Source organism: Trematomus bernacchii, unplaced genomic scaffold (assembly GCF_902827165.1).
Source record: "Trematomus bernacchii unplaced genomic scaffold, fTreBer1.1, whole genome shotgun sequence".
Lineage (NCBI taxonomy): Eukaryota > Metazoa > Chordata > Actinopteri > Perciformes > Nototheniidae > Trematomus > Trematomus bernacchii.
Window position 1 is genome coordinate 748,135 of NW_022987620.1, and position 25,561 is coordinate 773,695.

Consider the following 25,561-nt stretch of genomic DNA (forward strand, 5'->3'; position numbering starts at 1 on the left):
ATATTGGAATGTGGGCAGTGAATAAGGCGAGTTTTCATCCGAATTGAGAGGATTTTATTGAATTGAATGATTCTCGTGACATGTTTCCAAGTCATAATGCAATCGCCATTTGTGTGCAACTGTCAACAACATATTCAATTCATGGATGTGGACACTCTCAAAAGGCGTTCTTCTGAATCAACGAAGTGAGGCAAAGCAATGGAACGATTAGTAGGAGTGGAGTTCAGGGACCTACTTGAAAGGATTCCAAAGGATCGCCTGCCAAGCAAGGATTCATTTCAAAAATATCGCATCATTTACGAGACATTATATCAAATAAGGTCCTAGAGCGAGAAGAAAGGCAACTGTGTGTGAATAATAAATGGACTGCGTTTATATAGTGTATTTATGTGGACTTTCACAACCCAAGTCATTGCTCCCCCATTTACTCAAACAAATAGAGATGCAGAGGCAAAGCATGATCTATCATATACCACACCAAAAGATATTTCTCCTACCTGCCAGTGGTGTTGCGGAGGACCACCAGGGCATCGGGGAAGCCGTCCAGGTTGTAGTCCCCGAAGTGCAGGGCCATGGGTTGGCCTGCTTTCTGTGGCACAAAGCTCCACACCGTGTCCTTAGACTTGAAGTCCAACAGCACTGGTACCCACTGCAACACATCAGGAAATGAACAAGACATGAATCAGAATAAGCCGACACAGTCCTTGATACAATGATGGTGAAAGGGAGAAGGACAGGAGGAAGGTTAAAAGATACAAATAAAAACAGTAGTTGAGAAGTCTATTTCAAAAAGTATTTTAGAGTGCTTAAGCAGCTGTGGTTCGGTTTGTTTTGCCTTAATCAAGGAGGAAAAAAAAGTACAATTAAGTACTGGTCTGGTACTTTGCCTCCATAGATGAGAGCAACACTACCTCACAAAATAAAGTTCCCGTCCAGTTTCCAGTGAAAACAAAGAATGAGCACCAAGCGAAAAATATATTTTTATCATCCCTGAAAAAGTTGCTGTTTCGTTTATTACACGTCAAAATGATCCAAAGTTCAGTTTTTCTTAACTTTTACTTAAAGGGGGGATAAAAGAAAAATATCTGTGGCTTCAGGCCATCCACAGAGAGGTCAGACAGGGAAATCAATGGGACCCTGTCAGTCGATGCACGTTTGTCTGTGGGAAACACTTCATCCCAGCTACATTGTGACGCTAATAAGGTTAACACTTGTAATGTTAAAAGTCAAAGTAGTGACTGTAGATGCTGCATTCAAATATACAACACTGACGAGCCAAGGAAATCCCAGTTTATGTGTTAGCCTGATGCCTGCCACTTGTCCACCAGCAGACTGACAGGATATCGATCCCCTATTTCTTTTAATATAACTATATATAGTCGCCCATCATCGATCTCCAATGAATTTTTTTAATTTTTTGCCTGACTGAACATCGCAACTGGGCTCCTTATAGATAAAAACAATGCATGATATTCCTAATTTATTTTATGTGACCCTGGATGGGTTGGTCTCAATCTTTTTTTTCTTGACCAAGGGGAAAAAAACGAAATAGTTGAATTCCAGTTCTGGCCTGGTTCCCGTTTGCCCTGACTTTGTAAAAATAAACATTGAGTAGTTACAAATAAGTTATTCAGACTTACAGATGACTCTTTGATTGGACAGATATTTTTGATCCTGCATCACCTAGACCCACGTGGGGAAATTCATTTGCATTTTTGCGAGCCTTTAGTGTTTCTGGTGTGTATATTTATGGTCTGCATTGTCAAAAAGAGAGCACAAACAAGTAACTGATTAAAAGCATTATTATGAGAGTGCAAATGTACTGCATGTTATGAATATAAACCAAAAGATTGACATTAATTACTCGGCCTATTAATAAGGGAAAATATCTGTGCTAATGTGAATATGTTTAATCACGGTTACATGATTTGCATAAATAGGTTGTCTAAGGGGCATTATGCAGATGAAATGTAAATGTGTTTCCTAAATAGATTTTTAAATAGGCAAATTGGTTTGTTTGCGTTCACACCACAAACTATTTGCCCAACCTAACCAAACCGAGGCCAACACATTCAAGCGGTCTCGATCCTGATGTTTGGTCCATTTCCAGCAAGCACCCTCAATCCCATTTTTACTCATACATTGGACGACTTTGATCTGAATTTGAAATTGTTGCATCTCTTAGGAACTAAGGTTTTGGATGAAGGGAGTGAAGAAACGTTAGCATGGAACGGACTTTCTCAAAAAAGGCACGCAAACCTATTATTTCTTATCTAAGTTTATCATGCCATTTCTGTTGTATGAAAAAAACCAATTGTACCATTCTTGCATTCAGGGTTGGGTTCAAAAGTGGTGCTTAAACTATGATAGACTAAATAACAACAATTTCAAATGAATAACAGATGATTGCCTCAGTGGATGAGGGCAATAGTGCGGAGGACTGAGAATTGCCAACCACAAACCGAGCAAGCCTTTCAGAAAAGTTAGAGCACTTCAAAATCACTCCTTGATGGTCAATTGATGACTTTATGTGAAGCACTAAAGTGAAATAATAATATGATTGAGGTTTTTGCCTAAATTGCACAAGTGATAGCAATCTCCTATCTTTGATTTGAATCTACAGAAACATAAGTGCAAACTGACTCCAGAAAAACGTTTCACATTTACTTTAAGAAAAACATTTACTTTAGAGGTAAAAGCAAACCACATATGTTGGTAATAAAATGTAGCAACTCCTCTCGATGGTGTGGGGATATTGCCCTAAGACAAATCAGAAAAAAACTGAACTAATCTAAAACTACCAATAGATGATGAAAGAAAACAGTTTGAATTGTATTTGCACCAAATTGGCACTTCACTTGGTCTTATAATATACCAGAGCTGGATTTGTTATTATTGTTTTTGTGAGTGCTCATAGCCTGCAGTCCTGCCTTTAAAGCCCTACTCTTCAGCATCAGACGCAGGTACTGCATAAGCCCTCCCACTATTTTAACCCAAATGCAACAACAACAAGGCATCTTTCCTTCATCTACACATTTCAAATGTCAAGGCAATAGGGCCCTGCTGTAATGTTGCAACTGACTGATGGATTTGAAAGGAAACACTCTAAATGCCTCTCTGAGATCATAATCGCCTCTGCCACTTTATATAAACGAGATTTCACTTAGCAGCTGCATTGACACAGTAGCACTGGTTTTAGCCTTGACTCTCTGTTTATGTCATTACATATGTCTCTCTTCCACTTAATGCTGGTGACTGAATGCATTTCCCCCCTAATCCTTACTCAAACACCATCACGGGCGGGAATCTATGATTAGCATGTATCATCTGTTCAGTACAGGATGTTCAGGTTGGTACATTAATTGTTTCTCACTGGTACAGAATATGAATCAAGTAATTACAGTCTTTATTGAACTAATAAAGTCTTATCACAGTCCAAGTCTTGCCACAAGTGGAACATGCACTTAGTTGGTAGTTTATTTGTTTAAACTAATGCATTCTAATAACTGCTTTGCAATAAATGCTGCCTTTAGTCTATAGCAGGGGTCGGCAACCCCTGGCACGTGTGCCACCATTGGTACCGTAACCAGTGGCACACTAGGAATAAGTGGAATAAGTGTGCAGAAATATTTAAATTGTATTTTCGGATCCTGAACGAGATCTCCGCCAGAGCGCGTCTCCCCGTTACCTGCAGAAGGAAGCCATGCACGCAGCGCAGCCCCGCTCTCTTTAACCCCAGGCGACTTTCTGCTGCTTTCCTCCGTGGTGCAGGGCTGATCGTTTCACCACAGAGGAAAGCACTTCACAAATTGCAGTACCCATAAGGAGCTGTACAAATGCCGCAGTTTTTGCGTGGCTGTGTCTTTAGTTGAAAGCCCAGTGGCGATCTGCTCATCTCTCATCTAAATAATATGCTACACAGGGGCGGACTGGCCATCTGTGTGTTGAACTTTCCTGTCGGCTCCCAGACCGTAGTCGAGGAGGGCAGAAGCAACAAGCTTCAGGTTCAATAACCCACTTTAGCTTAAATGACTGGAGAGAGGCGAGCTCTTCTTGGGAGGCCGATGCATTTATTTAGCTGTTCTTCTGTTTCACAAAATACATCACAGACCTCTGTTTTTCTGCTGCCTCGTTTCACTTCCAGAAACATAAACACGCTCCCTCACTGTCGCTCTACCTTCCACACTCTCTGCCACTCTCTGCCTCTGCGATCTCATCTCACTCTGCATGACCCTAATATCATAACATGTGTGTTCTGGAGAAACACAGAACGGACGATCGTCCTTATTATTATGCCGTTTAAACCAATTATTTAAATTCGGCATCATGTAAGTTGCGCTGACAGGTCCACACACTGCTTCCCCGCAGCGAGGCTTCCCCCGCCCTCCTGTCGACAGTTCACGAGCGTCAAGCTCCTCACCCCCCGAGTTAAACTGTATTGCAATATACAGAGGCTATTTAACCTATATTGAAATAAATGTGGCTGAACACTAGTCAGTATAACACAAAACAGTTCAATGGAATCACAAACTGCCATTTCCAAAACGACAGTTAACACTTTCCATAAAAACACAAAAACTTAAAGAGGACATATTATGATCAGTTTCAGGTTCATATTATTTTGTTGTGTCTCTACTGTGACATGTCTCCATGCTTTAATGTTCAAAAAGCTCTTTATTTTTCTCATACTGCCTGTGCTGCAGCACCTCTTTTCACCCTCTGTCTGAAACCAGAGCCCAGTCTGCTCTGATTGGTTAGCTGGCCGGCTCTGTTATGATTGTTCAACCGCTTAGAGATGTGTTGGAACTGTCCCATTTGCATGCACAAAAACCTATATAGCACATACAGGATAGGAAAAACCCCAAAAAGCATGATAGGGCCCCTTTCACATTAGTCCAGCTCAACATTTTAAATAAACTACAGTACATACACACATCTTGCCTTCCTACAAACACACCTACACAATCCATCATCATAGGGCTATTTTTGTATTGGATATGTATGTGAAATACATTCAATACATTGCTATTGTCAAATTAAAGCAATAGTGGAAACATGATTGAAAGATTAGGGTCTGTTAACCCTTTTGATGAATCAGCCAGGCCAATATGTCATCCGATATAACCAAATAGCCGATTGGTATTGGTAAATATGTCCGATAAGGAATGATAATGCAAAAAGGAAATCTAGGTTTTAGGTAGTTTAAAGAGGGTGAAGCCAAAACATAGTTTGTCAACCATAGGGAGCTGCCAATTTGAAATATTCAACTGTAAAATTCCTCACTAATGTTGGTCACAATCTTTAAAAAAAAAAGCAGATCTAAGGAATCCATATCAAGATTGTTGTTAATGTTAAAAAATAATGCCATTGGCTTATATATCAGTTGTTATAGACCTCCAAATATATCACAATTGTCTATATAAATCCAGTATCGGTGTATACTTCCTATGGTAATATCATAATAACATTGATTTTAAACCTGCTCAGTAAAAGTTGATTTGCATTGCATTTAAAGTAACTAACTCTCATGTAATACCTTCTGTGGCTTTGGTTTCCAGATATACAAAATAATTCATTTTAACACTCGCATAACAATGCAAAATGGCACTTTAGAACCCTGTGTTTGTGTGTGTGTGTGTGTGAGTGTGGATCCTAGGAAGGAGTTGGGCCAGATGCTGGGGGGTTTAAAGTATTCATGAATGTTAAACAGAGAGAGCAGGTGCAGGGGGGAGTCACCAGAGAGACACTCGCTCTCACCAGAATGGCCTCTAATTGCTCTTAATACGACCAGCATGTCTGAAAAAGACAACCACGGCCTATCACTGATTAGTTTAAAATGTATCGCACAAGCTATGATGTGACTGATGTGAGTTTCCTCTGAGCCAGCTGTGCATGAACGAGAACACAGATACTGATAGAGGTCTGTTTGTAGGGGTGGCAGGCATGGTGCATGATGTAGCGAAGTGATGCCATTGAATCGAATATCTTTAATCTTATAAAGAAAATACCTTTCAAAATAAAACAATCACAATGATGGTATCTGATTAACTATTGAAAAAATAAAGTATATAAGCCTACCGGTAAGCAAACCAAAGCCACAACATGTTTCAATCAGCTTCATTTAAAGTGGACCTATCATGCTATATTTAAATGATATATTGTAGGGCCATACCTATATAAGGTATATTTATACGTTTCTGTTTTCAAAATACCAAACAGATCATGCATTTTAGCCATGCCTCATTTCGCTCTATGTGCTGTTTGCTGTCTACGGGGCTGATCTCTGTGAGCTGCAGCTGACCACGCCCCCCTGCAGGAGAGGGGAGCCGTGCTCTGATCAAGTCAAGAGGGGGAGAAAAATAGATCTCCGTCCTCCGTGTTTTATTATATAGAGTCGTTATTCATTTGTTTTAAAGCTCAATAAATAACAAAGAAGACCTTTGACCGGCACTTTTCTAATTTTGTCCGGAAGATTTAAACTTTAACGGACATCTTGACCGGCGAAAGAAACTGAAACTGAAACTCTGCCGCACGGTCCCCTCGTTCCTTGGAAGAGGCGGAGAGGTGGGTGTTTGTCATCTGCTGGTGGACTAACCGGAGAGAATTACAGTGCTTGCCTCGACGGGGAGGGATTGCATTGAATTAAAGCAGCGGGAGCAAACGCTTGCCTCGGGGAGGGAGAAAGAAAGCCACAGCGGAGAATAAACAGAAGGGTAACCATGGTAACTATGGGCGGGAAGTCTTCTTTGCTGCTTTTGTGGCAGACTACAGCGCCACTTACAGGCCTGGCATATGTACTACAGCGTCTCCAGCGCTTTCGAGCGGCAATGGCCGGCCGTGGCCCAACCCCACATTCCCCTGATAGGTGGAGAGTTGGCCCAATAGCCGTAGCGCCACTTCTGTGACGACATAGAAGTGTTCAAATCTGGATCAGTCTGTATCAGATCCGTTGCAGCCCCTTTTTTAGAGATTTGGGTATGGAGGAAAATAGAGAGGGTTGTGTTTTCTGACACTTGGTGAGTTCCCTGGAACACCGGGGACACATATTCATGTATAAAAGACGTACAAAAGTGCATTTTGCATGATAGGTCCCCTTTAAGTTTAAACTGCAAAGTATTACAGTCAAAAATAATAAATGTTAAAAAACATCACTCCTGCCTTTCACGTCTGCATTCACAGTCGGGTAAAACAACCAACTTGCAATTATTTGTTTCATTGTATTTGCCTAATCACTGTTTGACACCAACACCAAATGTAAAGAAGTTGTTTTGACTTAAAATATAGAAATTGCGCCATTTCAACAACATGTCGAAGTGTCCTTGAGCAAGACACTAAACCCCAAATTGCTCCGTAGGCATCTACAGTATGAAAGTCTAAGTAGTTTGCATTGGCTGAAAGCATGAGATAAATCATGTAATTGGTTAAAAGAAAAGGGGTCTACCTGTACAACCAGAGGGACAATTTTAATATGTGGTCTTCTACCCTAAACGATATTTTACTGAAATGATCATAGATATCATAAATGTTTTTATTTGACACCTTAGCTGATTCCAGAAATTGAACATATAAAGCCATGGTAGGCACACAAACCTTTCTCTGCTTTTTAGTCTACAACCCCTTTTTAAGGCACTGATAAGAAAGAGTGTAGTTTTGGTTCTTATATTGCAACCCACTTGGAGTCTGGCTGTAGTGTGCAGAAGTGAGTTGAGGGCGATAGTAATTACGCTCCTCTAAATACAGATGGTGTTTTAAAAGCAGGGGAGTGATAAACCCAGGTTGAATATTTTTCAGTGGATAAGAGTTAGCTCAAAGCTTCTATGCCCCGCTGCCTAGTCAAGCCCTCATTAAATGACCGTTGAGTGATGTTGCAATGTGTTTTAAGAGGCTACCTGCCTGCCATATGGGCGTAAAGCTGGGTTATGATTATCGCTGCTCAGAGGATGGGAGTGCTGGAAAGGACCACTGTGGTGGCCGGCAGCGAGAACTCAAGAGAGAGAGAAAGCGAAATCAGGGAGGCTGCTGCTGGTAAACAGAATGCTTGACATTGACGCATATAATGGTATACTATCCAACACACAAACACATTTGGACCCATTTACAGAGGGGGGACCATTATTCCTCAGTTTAAAAAAACCCACCGGGGGCCAACATTGAAATGTCAAGACATGTATTGACTTGGTTGATATGAGAGAGGAGATAAATCAAAGACGTGGATCGAGTTTGGATGAATGTGTACGTGAATCTAAATCGTGATCTAAAATGAATGCTTACAAGATAACTCTAACCCTAACACTAACCAAAAGATATGTTGCTTGAATCCAAAGTCCATGTCTATTAATGGTTATAACTAATACACTTGCCATTCAGGATGAGTTGGTTTGAAATTGGGAAAGACGTTCATCTAATAATGGGTTTTACCAAACATTCCATTGCCTGTCAGTAGTTATTCTCAGAGTATGCGCACATGTTTTCAAATGGCAGCTACATCATCAAACCTCTTCTTAGTATTTAGTCCCGAAGGCAAATAAATTCACTGGTGAGTTATCTTTATGTTGGGGTCCCTTTCACCGTCCCCCTTAGGACAGAGTTGCTGGTCGCCGGTCTTATCAGCAGACCGCTGTGCTGGTAGAGGCCCTGAGGCAATCAGTGAACTGTCCTTTGCTTCTTTTCTTTTGCTGATTAAAAGAAGGAGAGAGGAACGGCACGGAGAATACTAACAGCATCTAGTCAACACCACAGAAATGCAAGCACACAAACACTCAGAATGTCTGCGTGTCAGCAGGTAAAAGAGATGTCTGGAGGCTCTGGGATGGCATGATTGCCGCTGATTAAAGCCATTTTATTCTATAAAGTAGACATTCATTACCTGAAGGCAGCATGGTACAAGAGCAGAGTTTGAGGGAAAAGGTTGATGACATTAAGTTAAATAAAGAAAGTGTCAGAGGCGCTACAATGAGGAGACTATAATTAGTATGCATATAATATAATATATGATGAATAGATTCCAAAACAAGCAGAAATCATCAGTCCAAGATTGAACCTGCCTTATTATTAATTCACTCAACTTGTTCGACTCGAAACAAACCCAAGCGTTTCATTATCATGGCTCTCCCGCTGTTATTTATACATTATATGGTTTCCTGGTAATAAACTTGATTGTGTTTTTCAATCCTTATAACATGGATATGTGATTATCATATTGCGAGAGCATATGGCAGAACAAGAGCAGATGATGGAAGATTCATAGTAATTGTGGCAAATTAGCAGACGATATTAAAAAACGCAATTGGGGAAGTTATAAGATTGGTCTTTCTTAACAGAACGATAACGTACGTCATTTCTTCCTCAGCAAGATAAGACAGCCTTTCCACTGTGATTGTTTTATTGCTCCGCAGTATTGTGTTGGGAATTTGGAGGAAATCATAAGGGCCTCTGTGAAGATATTCACCAGATCAATTGATTTCTTTTATTTGAGATGTTACGATGAATAGCCGACCTGACAGAGGCACTCTTTAAATAAATCACGAGGTGGTTACTCCTACCCTGTGGCAGTGGAAGTTTTTGACATTTAATCACTAAATATAACAGAGTATTTGAATAATGTCAAGTGTATATTTGTATACATTAATCTGCGACCTAACGTCCTCCCAGTCAAACAGAGCACTCCTTAGTCTTCATAACTCGATACTGACAATTGTGTGTGTGTGTGTGTGTGTGTGTGTGTGTGTGTGTGTGTGTGTGTGTGTGTGTGTGTGTGTGTGTGTGTGTGTGTGTGTGTGTGTGTGTGTGTGTAGTTGTCTTTGTGTGTTGCGGCAGACATCAAAATGACCTAGTTAATGGAGATGAAGTCGATGATGGGATTTGTGCTAGGGAGGTAATCTGATACCTTTAATGGTATTGAGGGGATGGATCCCGCATACAAATAGCTTTTTATCAAACAGCGATGGAAAACACGGCCGTGTACAGACAGCTTATTGTGCACACACTTGCATGCATACACACAAAATGGAAGTGCGAGTATAGAAACACACATAAATACAGGGAGGGGCACGAACACGGAGCTCCTGACATAAAATCACTCTCCTGGCTTTGCTGATGAATAAAGTGAAAAAGCGGCGGCATGCTTGCAGACTCCCATTGATTCAACTTGGCGGTGAGGGCTCCCGCTTCATTAGGCCAAGAAATTAAAATGTGGGCGGCCTGTGGTGGAGGTGGGAGGCAGGGGGGGGGGTGTTTACGGGGTGATGTGGAGAGGTGCTTGTAACATCGAAAGACAACAAGGCTGCCTTAGGCAATAAAATGTTTAAAAAACCCACAAAAAAAACAGGTGTGTAATGAAGCAGAGGCTTTTATGAGGCCAGCAATATAATGACTGTAATGCTTATCACATTAGAACATGCACTAAAAGACAACATGGGACTGAACAGGCAAAGTCAAAGTTATGCATGTATTGCTATACACATGAGCAATTTTGATTGTGACGTTGAGTAAGGGCATTTTAGGGGATGCAATGTCTAAAATAGTCTATCCTTATAAATATTTATCAATCACCTAACTTAAATATTTTAACAGTTAATTACAAGCAGCAGATTTCCTGTAAGAATTCTTAAATACCAAAGCCCTATCGTACTTGTCTTCGTTGCTTTAATCCTTTTAAATCCATGCTTTCGTTATCCAGTAGGAGAGCCTTAGTTTCAAAACCCCTGCAAAAGCTCAATATGTAGTGTCCAGTTTCCAAAATCGAACGTTCTGTGTGCTGCTCACATCAACTGTGTTGACAAGCGTGTCTTCCTCAATTCTGTCATCATCTCTTTGTTTTCCCATACAGGTCTTCAAGTGCGTGTCCACATTGAGGCGGCTGTCCATGGATTTAATCCAGTCATTAAGATTCACTTGCCAAATCTCATTAGTGTGCAATGTAGAAAGTAAGTGTATAATTACCCATTTGCAAAAATTAAGAGTGACTTCACTGAGCACAATTGAAGTAACTACACCTAATAGTATATACATCCTGTGGTTTTATGTTTGTACTCTGATTTTAATGTACTCTTCTCTAACTAAGTATGCAGTGTAGTTAGGGACGGTGGGAGACTTCCACTGCCGACATAAGTACATATTGTGTAAGGGTTGATAACATAGTGATGATTCCTGTGGTGGTACCACAAAAACATATTGATATGATATTTCTAACCTTTATACTGTATCTATTTTGAGTATTATTCTGCAACTCCTTTACTATGGAGTTCAATTACACCTTGCACTGACATGTATTCATCCAAAGTACCCAGGTATACGTTGTGATCGAATAGTCTTTTTAGCCTACTAAAGTTTCTAAAGAAGCAAAATGACCTGGAAGTACCAATGTGGCAGCAATGATAAGCGCTGTTGAAATGTTCTAGATCAGGGGTGGGGAACTAGGGGTCGAATATTTTGCAAAACATTAGCTAGCACTAGTGTTTTGCAGTTGCTAGCAGCTTATTGGGATTTTATGCTAGATAGACAGGCATTGTTTTGATATAATAAATTAAGCATTATTGTTAGTTAAGCATGTCAGCCTGCAGCCCCACTTTGAACTCTCTGTCTCTCTCTAACTCATTGCAGATGGCTGCACTAAAGAAAAGGGCACAGAGAGGAAGATGTTTAAAAGTTCATTAAACATAATATATGCTTAAATGCATTTCAAATAAGTTGTGTTGGAGTTTGTGTTATTCTACATTTTGACACCAAGATTTTCTGATTTTATTGCAAATGTATATCGGTTCCAAATATCGGTTATCGGTCTCCTTGATTACTAATAATCGGTATCGGCCTTGAAAAAGCCATATCGGTCGATCCCTATGGGGAACCTCCGGCCTCCGTGCCGTATACGGTCCGCGAGACCATTTGATACGGCCCTCGAGGTAATCAATAAACACACACAAAAAAAAAAATTAAAGAAATCTAGACCGCAAAAAAATTAAACAAGCGAGTGCCTGTTTTTCCTGGCCACGGTCAGGGTCCTTGAACACAACACAAGCCTAACGTGTGTCATCACGTGGTATATGTCTCCTCTGACAGGGGTGTAGTGCTGACAATTGCAGTACGCATAAGGAGCCGTACACATGCCGCAGTTTTTGCGTGGCTGTGTCTTTAGTTGAAAGCCCAGTGGCGATCTGTTCATCTGTCATACTGATCATACAGTCAATAACTTTGTTATTAGCATCTGGTTAGCTAGCTATGCTAACGAATATAAGAAGCTTTTTCTACAACCAGTGAGGTAAAGGCACATCTTTATATGATCATTATAGTTATAAAGAAATAAGAGAATAAAGGAAACTGGTATAAAATACTATATGACAGTAAAAACAAGTTGTCATTAATAAACAAGATGTAATGTAATACAGTTTAAAAGGAGAGTGATTTGTAAAATATCCATAAAGAAAAATAAAATCTGTTTACAGTTCTGTTTCATATGGGTGTTGAGAGATGTATCCATAGATCTCCTAATGTTGCTCTCAAAGTGCACCAGATTGATGCTTTTAACTTCAACATTTAAAAATGTGGAGCATGCCCCCGGACCCCCCTAGAGGAGGTTAGATCCCCCCCCCACTTAAATCATGTTCACATGGATAGGATACTAAATACATTTGCACACATCTTGTGTCCATAACTTTCTGTGTTGGTGGTCCTGCCACAACCGTGCATGTGCATGCATGCGCGAGTCATGGTAAGATATCTGGATTAAGAGGTTGCTTTTTCTTTGCACAGCAGAAAAGAAAGGCGAAATGAAAGGGCTGTGATTTTAGTTTTTTTAAGCAGAGGTTGAGTTCAATCATTTGTACGGCCCTCGGAGGATGTTGTAAAAATGTAAATGGCCCTTGAGAGGAAAAAGATTCCCCACCCCTGTTCTAGATGATTGGACTAAGCTTCAATGCTTACATTAATATCTAATTTAACATATGATATACTGGACCATTCTCTAAGTAATGAAAGGAGATAATGCTGTTCAGAGTTTCCTTATGGCCACAACTTTTTAAGTGTTCGGCTGTTTAGAGAAAGAACCGCCTGTGATGGACATTAGCGGATCATGTAAGTAACGGTGCTTATTTAGCCTTTTTCTTCTTATGCCATACCGTGGTAAAATGCTTATATGTTTTGCATTTTCTAAAACTTGGGTAAACCAAAATGTGAACTATGAACGATATTCTTATTACTGTCAAATGATCCATAAAGTCAACATTTCATGGTGTTTGTTTACATTTTTTCCCCCCCGTTGGATATTTTAAGTATGCACTGTAGTACATTTAAAGGCCTAAGAAGTCAATCATATATTGCATAACATGGAATTTCAATTGTTGATGATGCTATATTGTTCACTGTTTCGAACATTCATAAAGACTGCATGAAACAACACCATAAGAAATGGGTGAAGTATCTATATGCACTTTTATGAGTCCATCTACATATAATTGTAGTTTTCACACATATCAACAACATTCACTGGCACATCATAGTTACGTTGCTCAGTGACAGTGGGGTCGGACTCTCATTCGGCACGATTGAATTCTTCTTCCCATTTTCCCTTTACCCCATGACATATTTCACTGAGGTTACGGAAAATTGTCTAGGAAAATAAATGGGACCTGATTTTTAATATCGATCGCAGCGACAGATGGCTTTTTATTAGCAGGTGTAACTGAGGTCATAGTTTTTCCCCCAGTAAAATGGAGTCAGAGAAGGAGCCAGAGATGCAGCGAGACCATATGTCTCCGTGTCAGCTGCGCAGGGTGGGGACAGTGCTACATGCTGTCAGTGTCACCTCTTTGACCACTGACTGGCCAGCGGACTACACTGACTGGGAGGAGGCTGTCTGGCTCACACTGACTGCCCTAACAGCGTCTGGGCAGCAGTAGGTAGCTGGTTCCATTTTCATGGGGGCGGTTTTTGTGTCCTGTGTTTCTGCTTGTGTGTCTGAGGGGTGTGTTAACTTTACACAAAGGAATGTGCACAGAAGTATATACACGGCAATAAGAAAGCTTAGAGGGAGGTAAGTGTGTCTCTACTGAAGGATATACAAATAACCTGCGTCAACCTTTTCTTAGCACCTTTGTCCCACCATGGTTAAGGGGTTCCCAGTTCAAGGGAAGAGATACAATGGACGGGTAACAGTCATTTTTAAATCACTATTTATGAGGGGAAAATTGCTAGCTACTGCTAATACTTTATATTGCAAGGTGGATTTCGTCACACTGTATCATATTCAGGTTTATTGCAGAGTAGGTTTACTCATACAAGGAACTTGCTTTGGAGTATAGTGGTGCAAACATAAACACAACCTAAGAAAAATAAATTGGGCTGAACCTAATTAACATAACAACATTAAGAGAAATATTTACATGGAATATAAATATACAAACATCACAATGCATTCTGCGTGTTTTTACACATTGCATAGACAATTACTTTTTCTTATCAAGCCATAATATTAAGATAACAATCACATGATAAAGGGGAGAAAGGGGGTCATATCACATATTATTCACAATATATGTAATATCACCTAATGAGGAGAAATACAGTAGATATGTATAGTTTATTCTTAATAATGTTGTAGGAGGTATTCTTTATTGTAGATATTGAATTAACTGTATTTTTTAGGTATAGGCAAGAGAACCTGAAATATACATATTATAAAATATGATAGATGGATGGAAAGATAACCGTTTAATTTATTTCAACCAAAACAACTGTGTGTATGGGAGAAAGATATTGAAATACATTAAAGAATGCCTGGAAATAAAATTAAGTAATCAACACAGTATGCAAATGTACTCTGTATGCTACTTGTTCATGACTTAATTCTATTTTTGGAGGAATTTTGTACTTTTGAGCATGTTGTAATGTAATTCAAGCACTAAATACTCTTGATTATGTCAATCAAGATAAGATAAGATTGTTTAAACCTTTGTAAGCCCAACGGGGGAATTTCAGGATGCTTTAATGAAATGATTAAAAGTCTAAGAAATATTCAGTGAAATAATGTTCATGGTGGTCTGTGTAAATCTGACATTTTTGAACAGTGGTTAGTTTAGTAACTATGTATTTGTGAAGCCATTTCATCGAGACTTAGGATATTGAGATTTTTTTCAACAATATTGTACACATATATTTTCCGATGTTCAGGAGAGCTTTCCTTTAAAAAACAAAAAACCAGCTAAATCCATTTTTGTTTGCTTCCCTCCGTTTCAAAGTCATTGACATGTATAACACCCACAGACACACCATTACATTATGCTCTGCAGTAATATCCAATTGTCTAACAGAATGTTTAAGTAGCTGCAAAGTACAATAACTGTGATCAGTATGTGTGTGTGTGTGTAACGACAGTGAATGAAGCGCAGAGATTGTTGGAAGCCCCCATGCGGTTTCTTTCAAAATGATGAACTAAAGGCCTGGAGCTGCTGCAGAGGTAGAGGCAGAGCTGGGGCTGAGACCGCAGGAAGAAAAAAAATGATTTGCTGTTTGGAGATGAACTATAGATACACACCAGTTGCTACTCAGCGGGACTCCATTCACACCCGAAGCCATCTCATCATGTCTTTGCCTGTATACATATCACTAGTCCTATTGTTTCTCCATTCATCTTTTCTGCTTCTCCCACACCCAATCCCCCTGGTGGGATGTACATTGGAGACTTGCGATGAAGTGACAACAGAAAGAGCGTTTACTCCAATACTCATTTTCCTCCTTTTTCTTCCCGCCTTTGGTCTAATTGTCCAATTCCCCTCTTTTTATACGTCAGGCTCATTCCATTTCTCTCCATTTTATCCCTTCTTCCCCCTTCTTTTTCCTCCACCTTCTCTGTTATTGTCAGTGGGCAGATTCCCCTAAGGGACACTTCTGCTACTAGCTGCTACACAGTAATGAAACCACACACCCACACACGTACACCTACATGTAGTGTAAGAGTGTTTATACGACAAATAATGATAAACACATAACATCAATACTGCGATGTAGATAGAAATATCATCTGCATGTATGCTACTACAGAGCCCTGGAAGGGACATAAAGGAAAAGGTCAAATCAAAGGATTTCTAGAATTCAGTCCCCGTCACAGCTACTATTTTGGAAAAAAGCAATGTCGGGTCAGGTTAGGTAACTCCCGTAGCCCCACAGCTGTTTGATGACAATCGCCACCCGTCTCCAAATAGTCCGATCTTCCTCCAGCCTCTTGCACTCCACCACGCTTTGATTGCCCACCTCTTTATATCTTTCAGCCATTCTTTGTTGGCTTTCCTGAACATCATCTTCCTCAACTGCACCATGCATGATTGGATTTGCTATGCTACCTGTTTGTTCTTGTTAACCACTGTACCTTTCTAGCAGTTTTCGTCCGTGTTTCAAGAACCCCTGCAAGTGTCTGTCGCTCCTGTTTTACATGCCACCCCTTTCGGTATATGTGTCGTATGTCCAGGTTTCCCATCCGTAAATTGCAATGAGCGAGTGAGTGCCTCTGTTTTTTAGTTTTTTTTGTGGAATGAAAAGGTTCTTGCTACTCCATATGTTATTTAGTTATTTAGACCGGTAGCAATGTCCAATCCTCTCCTCACATTCAAGTCCCAAGCGCACTGCTTGTTCAACATACACCTGAGTTATACAAAATGTTAGAAATGTAGGGTACTATTCATGAATTCATCGATCATCAGAGCACAATTCGGACAAGAATTAGCTAGTGCACCCTGCGGTCACTCCACCGCACTTCTTGTCGCCAGAACACTATTTCATTATTAGGAGATTGGTTGCTAGCTTCAGAAATAAACCTTTTAAAAACCAGAACCAACACAAGACCTAGCACTGGGGGTAGAATAACTTTGATATTGACCATAATGAAAACATTTTATTTTCCAAACATACCCTCCCCCCTATTTATGCTCCTGATTTGTTTCCCCATACATGTTCCTTCTGGCCCTCCGTAGGCTTCTGTTGAAGGTTAACATTTTGATGGGGTATTATTATCCCCACTCCATGAAAGCATGAGACGCTTAGATAGAGCCTGGTTTCCTCCTAACCCATCCCTCCCCGCCTCTCTTCCTATTCGACAGTGATGACTGTCTCTCAAACACAAAGTGACAAGAAACACAACATGTGTTCACTTCATCCATCAGTGCAGATAAGTCCTCCTCTCTCTGCCCCCCCACTCCCTTCCTTCAACACTCCTCCTTTCACTTCTTCCTTCAATCTTATTTTTGTTTTGCTGCTGACAGGGAAACAATAGAAAGCATGTCCACAGGGAGTGCGCAGCTGTGTGTCTGTGTGTGCGTGTCTTTTGTGCGCACATGTGTGTGTGGGGGCGGACATGCAGATAAGCCTGTAATATTTCTATTTTGGATTGAATGAAAAGAGGAAGCTTGTTCTCTAGTGGCAGAGGAAGGAAAAGCTCCTGCCAACTGGTAGGATGTGACTGAAAGGAATCACAGAAGATGCTACGTAGGTGGTGGTGGAGATGATGTGTGTTAATAAGAGTGTACGAACTGTTTGTGAGCATGTTCCGTGCACACGCTTCTGTGTGTCATATATTTGGGATGGGATTGAATGTGTTTGTGTGTGCAAATGTGTAACTTCCATCTTGCAAGGCTTTGCAAACCAAGTGACGCACTGATGTCTTTCTGAGCCACGTGTTTAATGCCTCCCTGAAATAGACAGCTATTGTAAGCAGAAAAGGGGGATCTGGCATCACAATGGAGCCACTGGAGAGGCTGGCTTCAGAGAAGAAAACTAATAAGGCATTCATAACATAAAGGCCAGAAAAAAATGGCATTAGCTATATGTTTTGAACTACAAAATCTCCTCTAAGGGACATCTTTGGTCCTGGTCACGAGAGTAATTGCAAACCTCTAAGATTTTCCACTGACTTAACTCGGCTCAACTCACTTTTGGTTCCAGGTCCTTTTCCCTTCTGTTTCCGTCTACAGACAGTAGCACCCCAGAATATATGTGTGATTCTCAGCTGAGCAAACTGGCAAACACACTCTTTTCATCATCAAGGACTACAAGCTTTTCCTCAAAATAAACTAACATTCAATTACATAGATATTACTGGATCCATTTGGGATATCTTGGCCGAGAACACTTTGGCATGTTGACTTCAGGAACACAGGATTGAACCACTGACCCTCTGACTGGTAAACACCCTATCACTCACACTGTGTTGGAGCGCTAGCCAATAGCAGCACAAGTGTTACTTACATAGTGATGTCATTATGTTTCAAAATTAAGTCCAATGGAGATGTTCCAGGCAGGGGAGGATTGTGTGTGAGAGAAATGTATCCTAGAGGGAACTTTGGTAACATTTGCATGCACAAAAACCTATATAGCACACTACAGGAAAGGGAAAATGCCCCAAAAGATAATAGGGCCCCTTTAATTCCACCTTCTAGTATTGGCACAACTTGCAGATATTTTTCATACAAAAGCAACAGGTAGTTGGCAGAGTTGGGTGTAACGCGTATTAATATTTTTACAACGCGTTACTGTAATAATATTACTTTTGTCGGTAACGGAGTAATGTAACGCGTTACTTTTATGATTCAGTAATCACACTACAGTTACTAACATTGCCTGACACGCGTTACTTCGTTACTTTTATAAAATCAGTAATCACACTACAGTTAGCCTACTAACATACAGAATTACTAGATTCTCTCTTTGACAGACAAGAGGGATTTCCGCCGCAGGTTTATATTTACGTAACATTTGCGTGACTTGTGCGTCCACATGCAGTGCATAAACATGGCTGAGTCAACAGCGATAACTTTCGAGGGGTGGAGGTATGCCCATTATTTTGAGTTTGTCCGAAGAAAGGACAGGAATGTGACGGTGAGGTGCAAACTGTGTCCAGGCCAGAAGCTTTTATCCACTGCTGCAAACACAACGTCAAACCTCAACAAACACCTGCAAAGACAACATGCTAACGTGAAGCTAATAGCTAAGGAGCACCTCCGAATCCAGAGTGAGGATGTCGAGTAAAGTAACGCACTGTAGGTGCGCCGCATTTGCGCTTCAGATGAGGCTCCCTCCGCAAAATGAAGCACCCTCCGCAGTCTGCGTGATCTGCCTGTAGGGAGGGGCGGCCCTGCGAGTAAAGTAACAAGTAAAGTAACGAGTAAAGTAACGAGTAACGAAGTAAAGTAATATTACTTTTTTTTAAAGTAATAAGTAATATATTACTTTGTTTGAGTAACCACCCCATCTCTGGTAGTTGGCACTGTCTACAACCTTTGTTCACCCACAAAAAAAAAAGTTGAGTCAAATCGAGTAGCAAAGGCAGGGGTAAACTGCAGCAGAAAAGAAGAGGTAATTGAGGATGGAGGGGTATAATACGAGCGTCCTCTCTCCTACAAGAACTGATATTTGGATTCCTCTGAGCATGTTATAAGAACTATTAGAAAAGAGGACAGTGGAACAGAGAAGTGTTGTACTAATCAGAAGACAGTTACAGAGAACAAAGCAGTGTCCCAGAGGCTGACAGAGTTGAGCCAAAGGTCAGAACAGAGAGCAGAGAAGTACACAGTGGGGTTATAAGGAATGGTAGAGTAGAATAGTAAAGAGCAGTTCATAGAAGAGTGAGCTGAAAACCAAGCGTATCCATTGGAATGACTTTTAGCACAACTGTAAGTGTGGTTGTTTGTGTTAAGTACCTTTTTTGAGCCAGACTTGGCCATGTAGATGGCACTGCGCTGACAGGCGAGATCCGAACACACAGGGAGGAGGTGATCCTGGTAGCCATCGCCATCTGCCAGAAACACACAGAGAGAATAAGATTGAGTTGCAACAATGTTGAATTGAACCAGTGGGAAGTGAGGTCCTTTGTTTTCTAAAACTGTGCTATTTTAATATTTTCACTCCATCAGAATGCCACGGTTTTGTTCAGGAGTCGTCTTTGAACACAGCACAGTTTTTTGGCAACAAAGGAATTGTTCCAGTTTTTTTCCCGGTTGTGTGCTGGATCACAGGAACACCTGCTTGTTTCCTACGAGCAAACAAACATCCAAGCAACACTTGCCTCTTTGATGCCTTTTAATAATGTCAGATGACTTGAAGAATCGTTTCTCTGCTGATGTTCATGGCTTTTAATTATAATCTGCATAATGCCATGCAGTCTTCATCTAAATTACAAGCAGGGACAGAGCCTCCCAAATCAACACAGCAGCTCTTCAAAGCACAGCACAGCACTTCAGTGCACCAGGTTCAGATTGCCGACACGTCATGCAAAGACACACACACACACACACTTAACAAAGCTCTCCCAGATTAAGTGATGTCGACTGGATCATAAATTACTTTGCGCCTCATTTACATCTATAAGGAAACCATTGAGATCTACTTGATGGTTTCCTATGTGTTCAGGGCTTCGACTCTGTGAACCCTGAGACATTAAAGCAGGCAGAGACTGCTTGCATTCCATTAGGGACCTGTGTGAACTTAGCGTCATCTTTTTTGTCAAAGCGTCTTTTTTCAAACATTTCCAATGAGGTAAAAGCACATGTTGTGGCATGGTGCCACCTTGAGAAAGAGTGTTGCAACCAGCATCTTTTTTCTTTTGTGGGGATCCTCAGAATATTTGTAGTTAGAAAATATATCATATATATATATACACACTTTTCCTAAAAGTGTTGGTGATGTCAATTTGAAAAATGAAGAAGCAGCTTGTTTTTTGGCCTTTTGACATTTATACTGTTCTTAATGTCAGACAAAAGCTCACGATAACAAACACCAAAAAGCCCATTTGCTTGAGCAGATCGGGCGGGCCAACACTAGATGTTGCTTGCTGGGAGCTGGGAGCATTTTTTTAAGTGCCCAGCACCCTTCCAGAGCATTTCTGCCAGAAAGAGACCCTATGCGGACACAGGGCCTTAGGCTATCAAGCTAATCTAAATGACAGATTGCATCAGAGCTGCAGGGTAGGGCATACAGCTTTTATGGACCTTAACTGCCAGCTCGGGCTGGGACCCCTACATAGGTAAAGACATGCTTGCTCTTGAATAAGTACAGTGAAGAGGAGCAAGATTCATCTTTGGAGGGTACAATTGGACAGCAGGGTCGCAGACATTCTGGAAATAATTGGCTCTGTTGGTCCTCCTCTTAGAGATTGTCCATATCATCTCAGTGAAAGGCTTGGGAAATAACAAATAGTTGAGTTTCCTGATCACGACATACTGTTATATGTAGTTACTGTATTATCAGAACACTAAAGAAAGGTAACCGTATTCCCTTGGAGAGAAAATAAATACTGAATCAGATTAATACTACATTTAAAAGAAATGGGGATAACAAGCAGGAGTTACAATACATTTTAAAATAAAAACACATTTATTATAGCTGGATGTACTGCCTGCATTTTCATTGTGGTTTTCATTTAGGCTACTTTAAATCTTTCTTTGAAAATGTTTTATTTTTATTTTTGATACTAAGGTTACTGATTACAATTGTTTCCATGTAACTAGCAGAATCTATTTTTAAAGTAACCCTCAAATGGACACTCAAATTGGCTCAATAGAGGAACTAGCCTCTTTCCCAGGTACCAGTCCACACTCAGCACTAGGTCTGTTTACTGCCTTGCTAATAATTAGATATATTTAGTTTACTGTCTGGAATTCCTATTTACTAACATAACATTACAACTTTTTAACCTGCACCCTTTAATGAGCTACAGAGCTTTTTCACAGCAGCTATTTAGACGTGTCAAAGATCACAGGTGCATCTAATAACGCTAATTAGCACTGCATAACAATTAGGATACAACACTCTGCTGTGATGCATGCAGGCTCATTGGGATTGGTTACTGGGACACCTACATTGAGTGATTCCATGGTTTGTGTTATTACTTGCAACTGTGCTTTTCTTGCAACGGCAGGTCTGTTAGAAAGGTCTTTAAAACAAATGATTAAAGGATCATTCCAACATGTTATTATGCATGTAAATTGACACCAGACTAAAGAGGTGAAAGTGCTTCCAGGCTTCTCATCGCAGGGTTTATCGGAACGCTTTTTAACAAGGCAAGTTCAACACTCCCAAACAGATGTTGTGCCATGTGGAAGGAGGAAGTGAATGACACTAATGATGAACGACAGTACAAAGCACAGGAGGAGGAGAAACTGAATGTGGCTGTCAGGGGCCACTGAGCAAGAGAGAAGAAGTGAGATGGGTAAGATGTTACACTTCTAAAGGTAATAAGTCATCTAGAAATTGAAAGAAAAGAGATATATGATTAATATTGGGATACATTATTTTTGAGAGAAAGTTTCAAATGAAGGAGGAACACACTGCAAAAAAATGAATTTTGATTTGATTATATATTTGATTAAAAGCCGAAAGTAATGTCTTAAAAAGCTTGGGATGGTATCAAATGAATGAAAGCAAATCAAATGAAGTCGGCATACAGTATACAGACTCAATTGTATGGGCTCAGAATAGTCTCATAATACACACATGCACACAGAAGGATTCACACTTGTATTTCCGGATCCATACTTGTGTTTTTCAATGCACACACAAATGTGTTCCGTTTCATATACATGTAAATAAAATCCAAATACAGAAAAAAGTTTTACATATGTATTTTTGATCCTCACATATTTGTTTTCCGTTTAAAACCGCTGCACCTGCAAACACAACCCGCTTTCTGTGCATGGATCGCTGTGCATTCGTGTGTGGGTTTTTTGAGACTCCCCTGACGGTGACCCGATTCGTACTTGTAATTTTTTCTATCTATAGCCAATCAGATCACATGAGCGCGCCCCCACGAGGGTAGATTTCTTGCGTTCATGACGTAGCGCTTCATGTACGCATTTTGCGCTGTCCGGAGCTGACAGGTCCATGGAGCCTGCCTGCAGGCGCTAATCTCAGGACACCTCCACTCTCAGTACATTGCCACTTTCCGAGCAGGAAATGCACGCAAATACAAGCCTTTATATTATTAAGGTACAGTGCCACTTTCCGAACCATTAATGAATGCTTGTGTACATGAAAACGGCAGGCAAAACCGTTTTAAATGTGTGTTTCCTGTATGGCGAATACAGCTGCTTTATTTATGTCTGTATGAAGTTGTTGTGAGTGTGGAGGGAGCAGCTACAGGTTAGCTTAGCCTAATCGATCAGTGCACTACGAAGCCAGTGCTAGACAGTGAACTGTCAACGGGGGGGGAGCCCCGCCGGTCATTATCGGCCGATATTCACTCTTAATAGTTTGATCGGTGCTCTCTATAAAGGCCGAACAGGAGAGCTGGATCTGATCGATATGGACATAAACGCGAGTGAAGTTTTAGCGAGCTGTATGAGAAACTGACGGGCTGTCAGGAGAGAGGGAGGGAGAGAGGAAAATAGAGGATCCGTTACTCCCGTGTTATTAGCCATATCCGGTCATAGTCCGGTAATTACCTGCTAACGGAAACTCTGCTACACAATTCTTCTTCTTCTTCTTCTTATTATTATTATTGAAACATGACCGGTAAGTTTCAAATTTGTCCGGTAAAATAAATTCTGCGGAAACCCTGCTCCGGACAGCGCAAAATGCGTAAGTGTCATGAACGCAAGAAATCTACCCTCGTGGGGGCGCGCTCATGTGATTGGCTTAGAATGAAGGAGACATCTGATTGGCTATAGATAGAAAAAATGACAAGTACGAATCGGGTGACCGTCAGGGGAGTCTCTAAAAACCCACACACGGATGCACAGCGATCCATGCACAGAAAGCGGGTTGTGTTTGCAGGTTCAGGGGATTTAAACGGAAAACAAATATGTGAGGATCAAAAATACATATGTAAAACTTTTTTCTGTATTTGGATTTTATTTACATGTATATGAAACGGAACACATTTGTGTGTGCATTGAAAAACACAAGTGTGGATCCGGAAATACAAGTGTGAATCCTTTTGCGGATCATGAAATACAAGTGTGAATCCTTCTGTGTGCATGTGTGCATTATGAGACTGTTCTGAGCCCATACAATTGACTCCTAGCTTAAAATGTAGTTTCATTTCTTCTGTGCGTGTGTCTTAAGAAAAGATAAATGTACCTTTAGTGTACAGTACATTAAAAAGTCAAATTCCCATTTGCTCTACTGTATATCAATATATTTTTTTTTAAAATGAGTAACTGCATCCAACACATTTCTGAAGACCTTATTGACTTGGACTACTTACAAACACCTGTTGTCAATTTAATTGGACTAATACCCGCTCCTTTAGAGTAAGGTCCTCAGTTAGTTTGTATATGGGTGGGATGTTTATGTGTGTATTTTTGTAAATCCTATGTAGTCAAACATTTTAAATCTACAGATTTTAAACAGAACATTGGAAGTTTGGAGTTTGAAAGATATAGGCATTTACAAAGCATGTTGAACAACAAGAAATATTCTATCAACTTGCATGATGGGAAATGAAGCATCAAGTGTTTTTGGAGCAGGGATTTAAAGTCAGGGCCATTACGTGTTTGGTTATAGAATAAAGATGAATGTGTTTATTTGTGTTAAACATGTTGCAAATGTATTTATACCTTTACAGTAAAGGCGCCTAGTGCCCCAGCCAGAAAGCTGCATCGCCCTTTAAATGAAAACGGCATTTTACAGTTCTCTATGTGTGTCTGTTACTCTAAACCTCAACTTTCTTCCAAAGTGTATTCTGACAGGCACTGCACTCTAAATTCCAAATGCAGCATCAGTTTGCACACATCCATGCAGAGGCGTAAGGAGTTCTGCAAGTATCTATTGCTCAATGTTTTGTAATGGTTGGAAACAAAACAGTGTAAGTGCAGCATTTGAGCATGCTGTGGAGTGGAGATGAATGTGTAGGTAAGGAGAGTAAGAAACAAACAGGCAAATATGGAGGGACACAGAATGAGTGCTAACTCAGTCCTGCAGAGGCTGTCACTCGCCATTCTGTCTCATGTTGACTGTCACTCCCTACACCGGTGGTTCTCAAACTTTTTCTGTCAGGCCCCCCCCTTTGGAGAAAAAAAAAAAGTCGGGCCCCCCCCAACACAAATAGTCACGTAATGGGCCAAGTTAACATTTATTAAAATACATCAATATGAACGTGAGCATTCCTTTCAAAAAATTTAAAAAAATGACTTTAATAATAATAATAATAATAATAAATTCTATTTATATAGCGCTTTTCTAAACCCAAAGACGCTTTACATTTGGGGAAGGGTAGACAGACAAGGACAGGCAACAAAACAACAACAAAACAAAACAAAAACAAAACAGAGAAAAAAAAAAAAAAAAAAAAAAAAAAAAAACAGAAAGCAGTCAGGAGGAAGTGGGGGGTGGGGGGGGGGGGCTTATGGGTATACAGATTTGAAGAGATGGGTTTTGAGGCGGGACTGGAACAGGGTGAGGGACTCGGACTCACGGAGGTCTTGGGGGAGGGAGTTCCAGAGCTTCGGGGCTGCCACAGAGAATGCTCTGTCCCCAAAGCTCCGGAGTTTGGCCTTGGGGATGGAAAGCAAACCGGCTGAGGTGGATCTGAGGGACCGGGGTGGTTGGTAGAGGATGAGGAGGTCAGTGAGGTAGGGGGGGGGCC

General features: G+C 40.6%; 1 protein-coding gene across 1 annotated transcript in view; it reads right to left on the reverse strand.

Annotated features, from left to right (window-relative positions):
- itfg1 (integrin alpha FG-GAP repeat containing 1) overlaps window positions 1–25,561 on the reverse strand; it is a 175,013-nt gene that overhangs the window by 88,315 nt on the left and 61,137 nt on the right. Inside the window, exons 9-10 of the mRNA XM_034132737.1 lie at window positions 19,680–19,774; window positions 498–649 (exon numbers count right to left, since the gene is read on the reverse strand). Of these exons, the coding sequence (XP_033988628.1) occupies window positions 498–649; window positions 19,680–19,774 (247 nt within the window). The remainder of the gene's footprint in view (window positions 1–497; window positions 650–19,679; window positions 19,775–25,561) is intronic.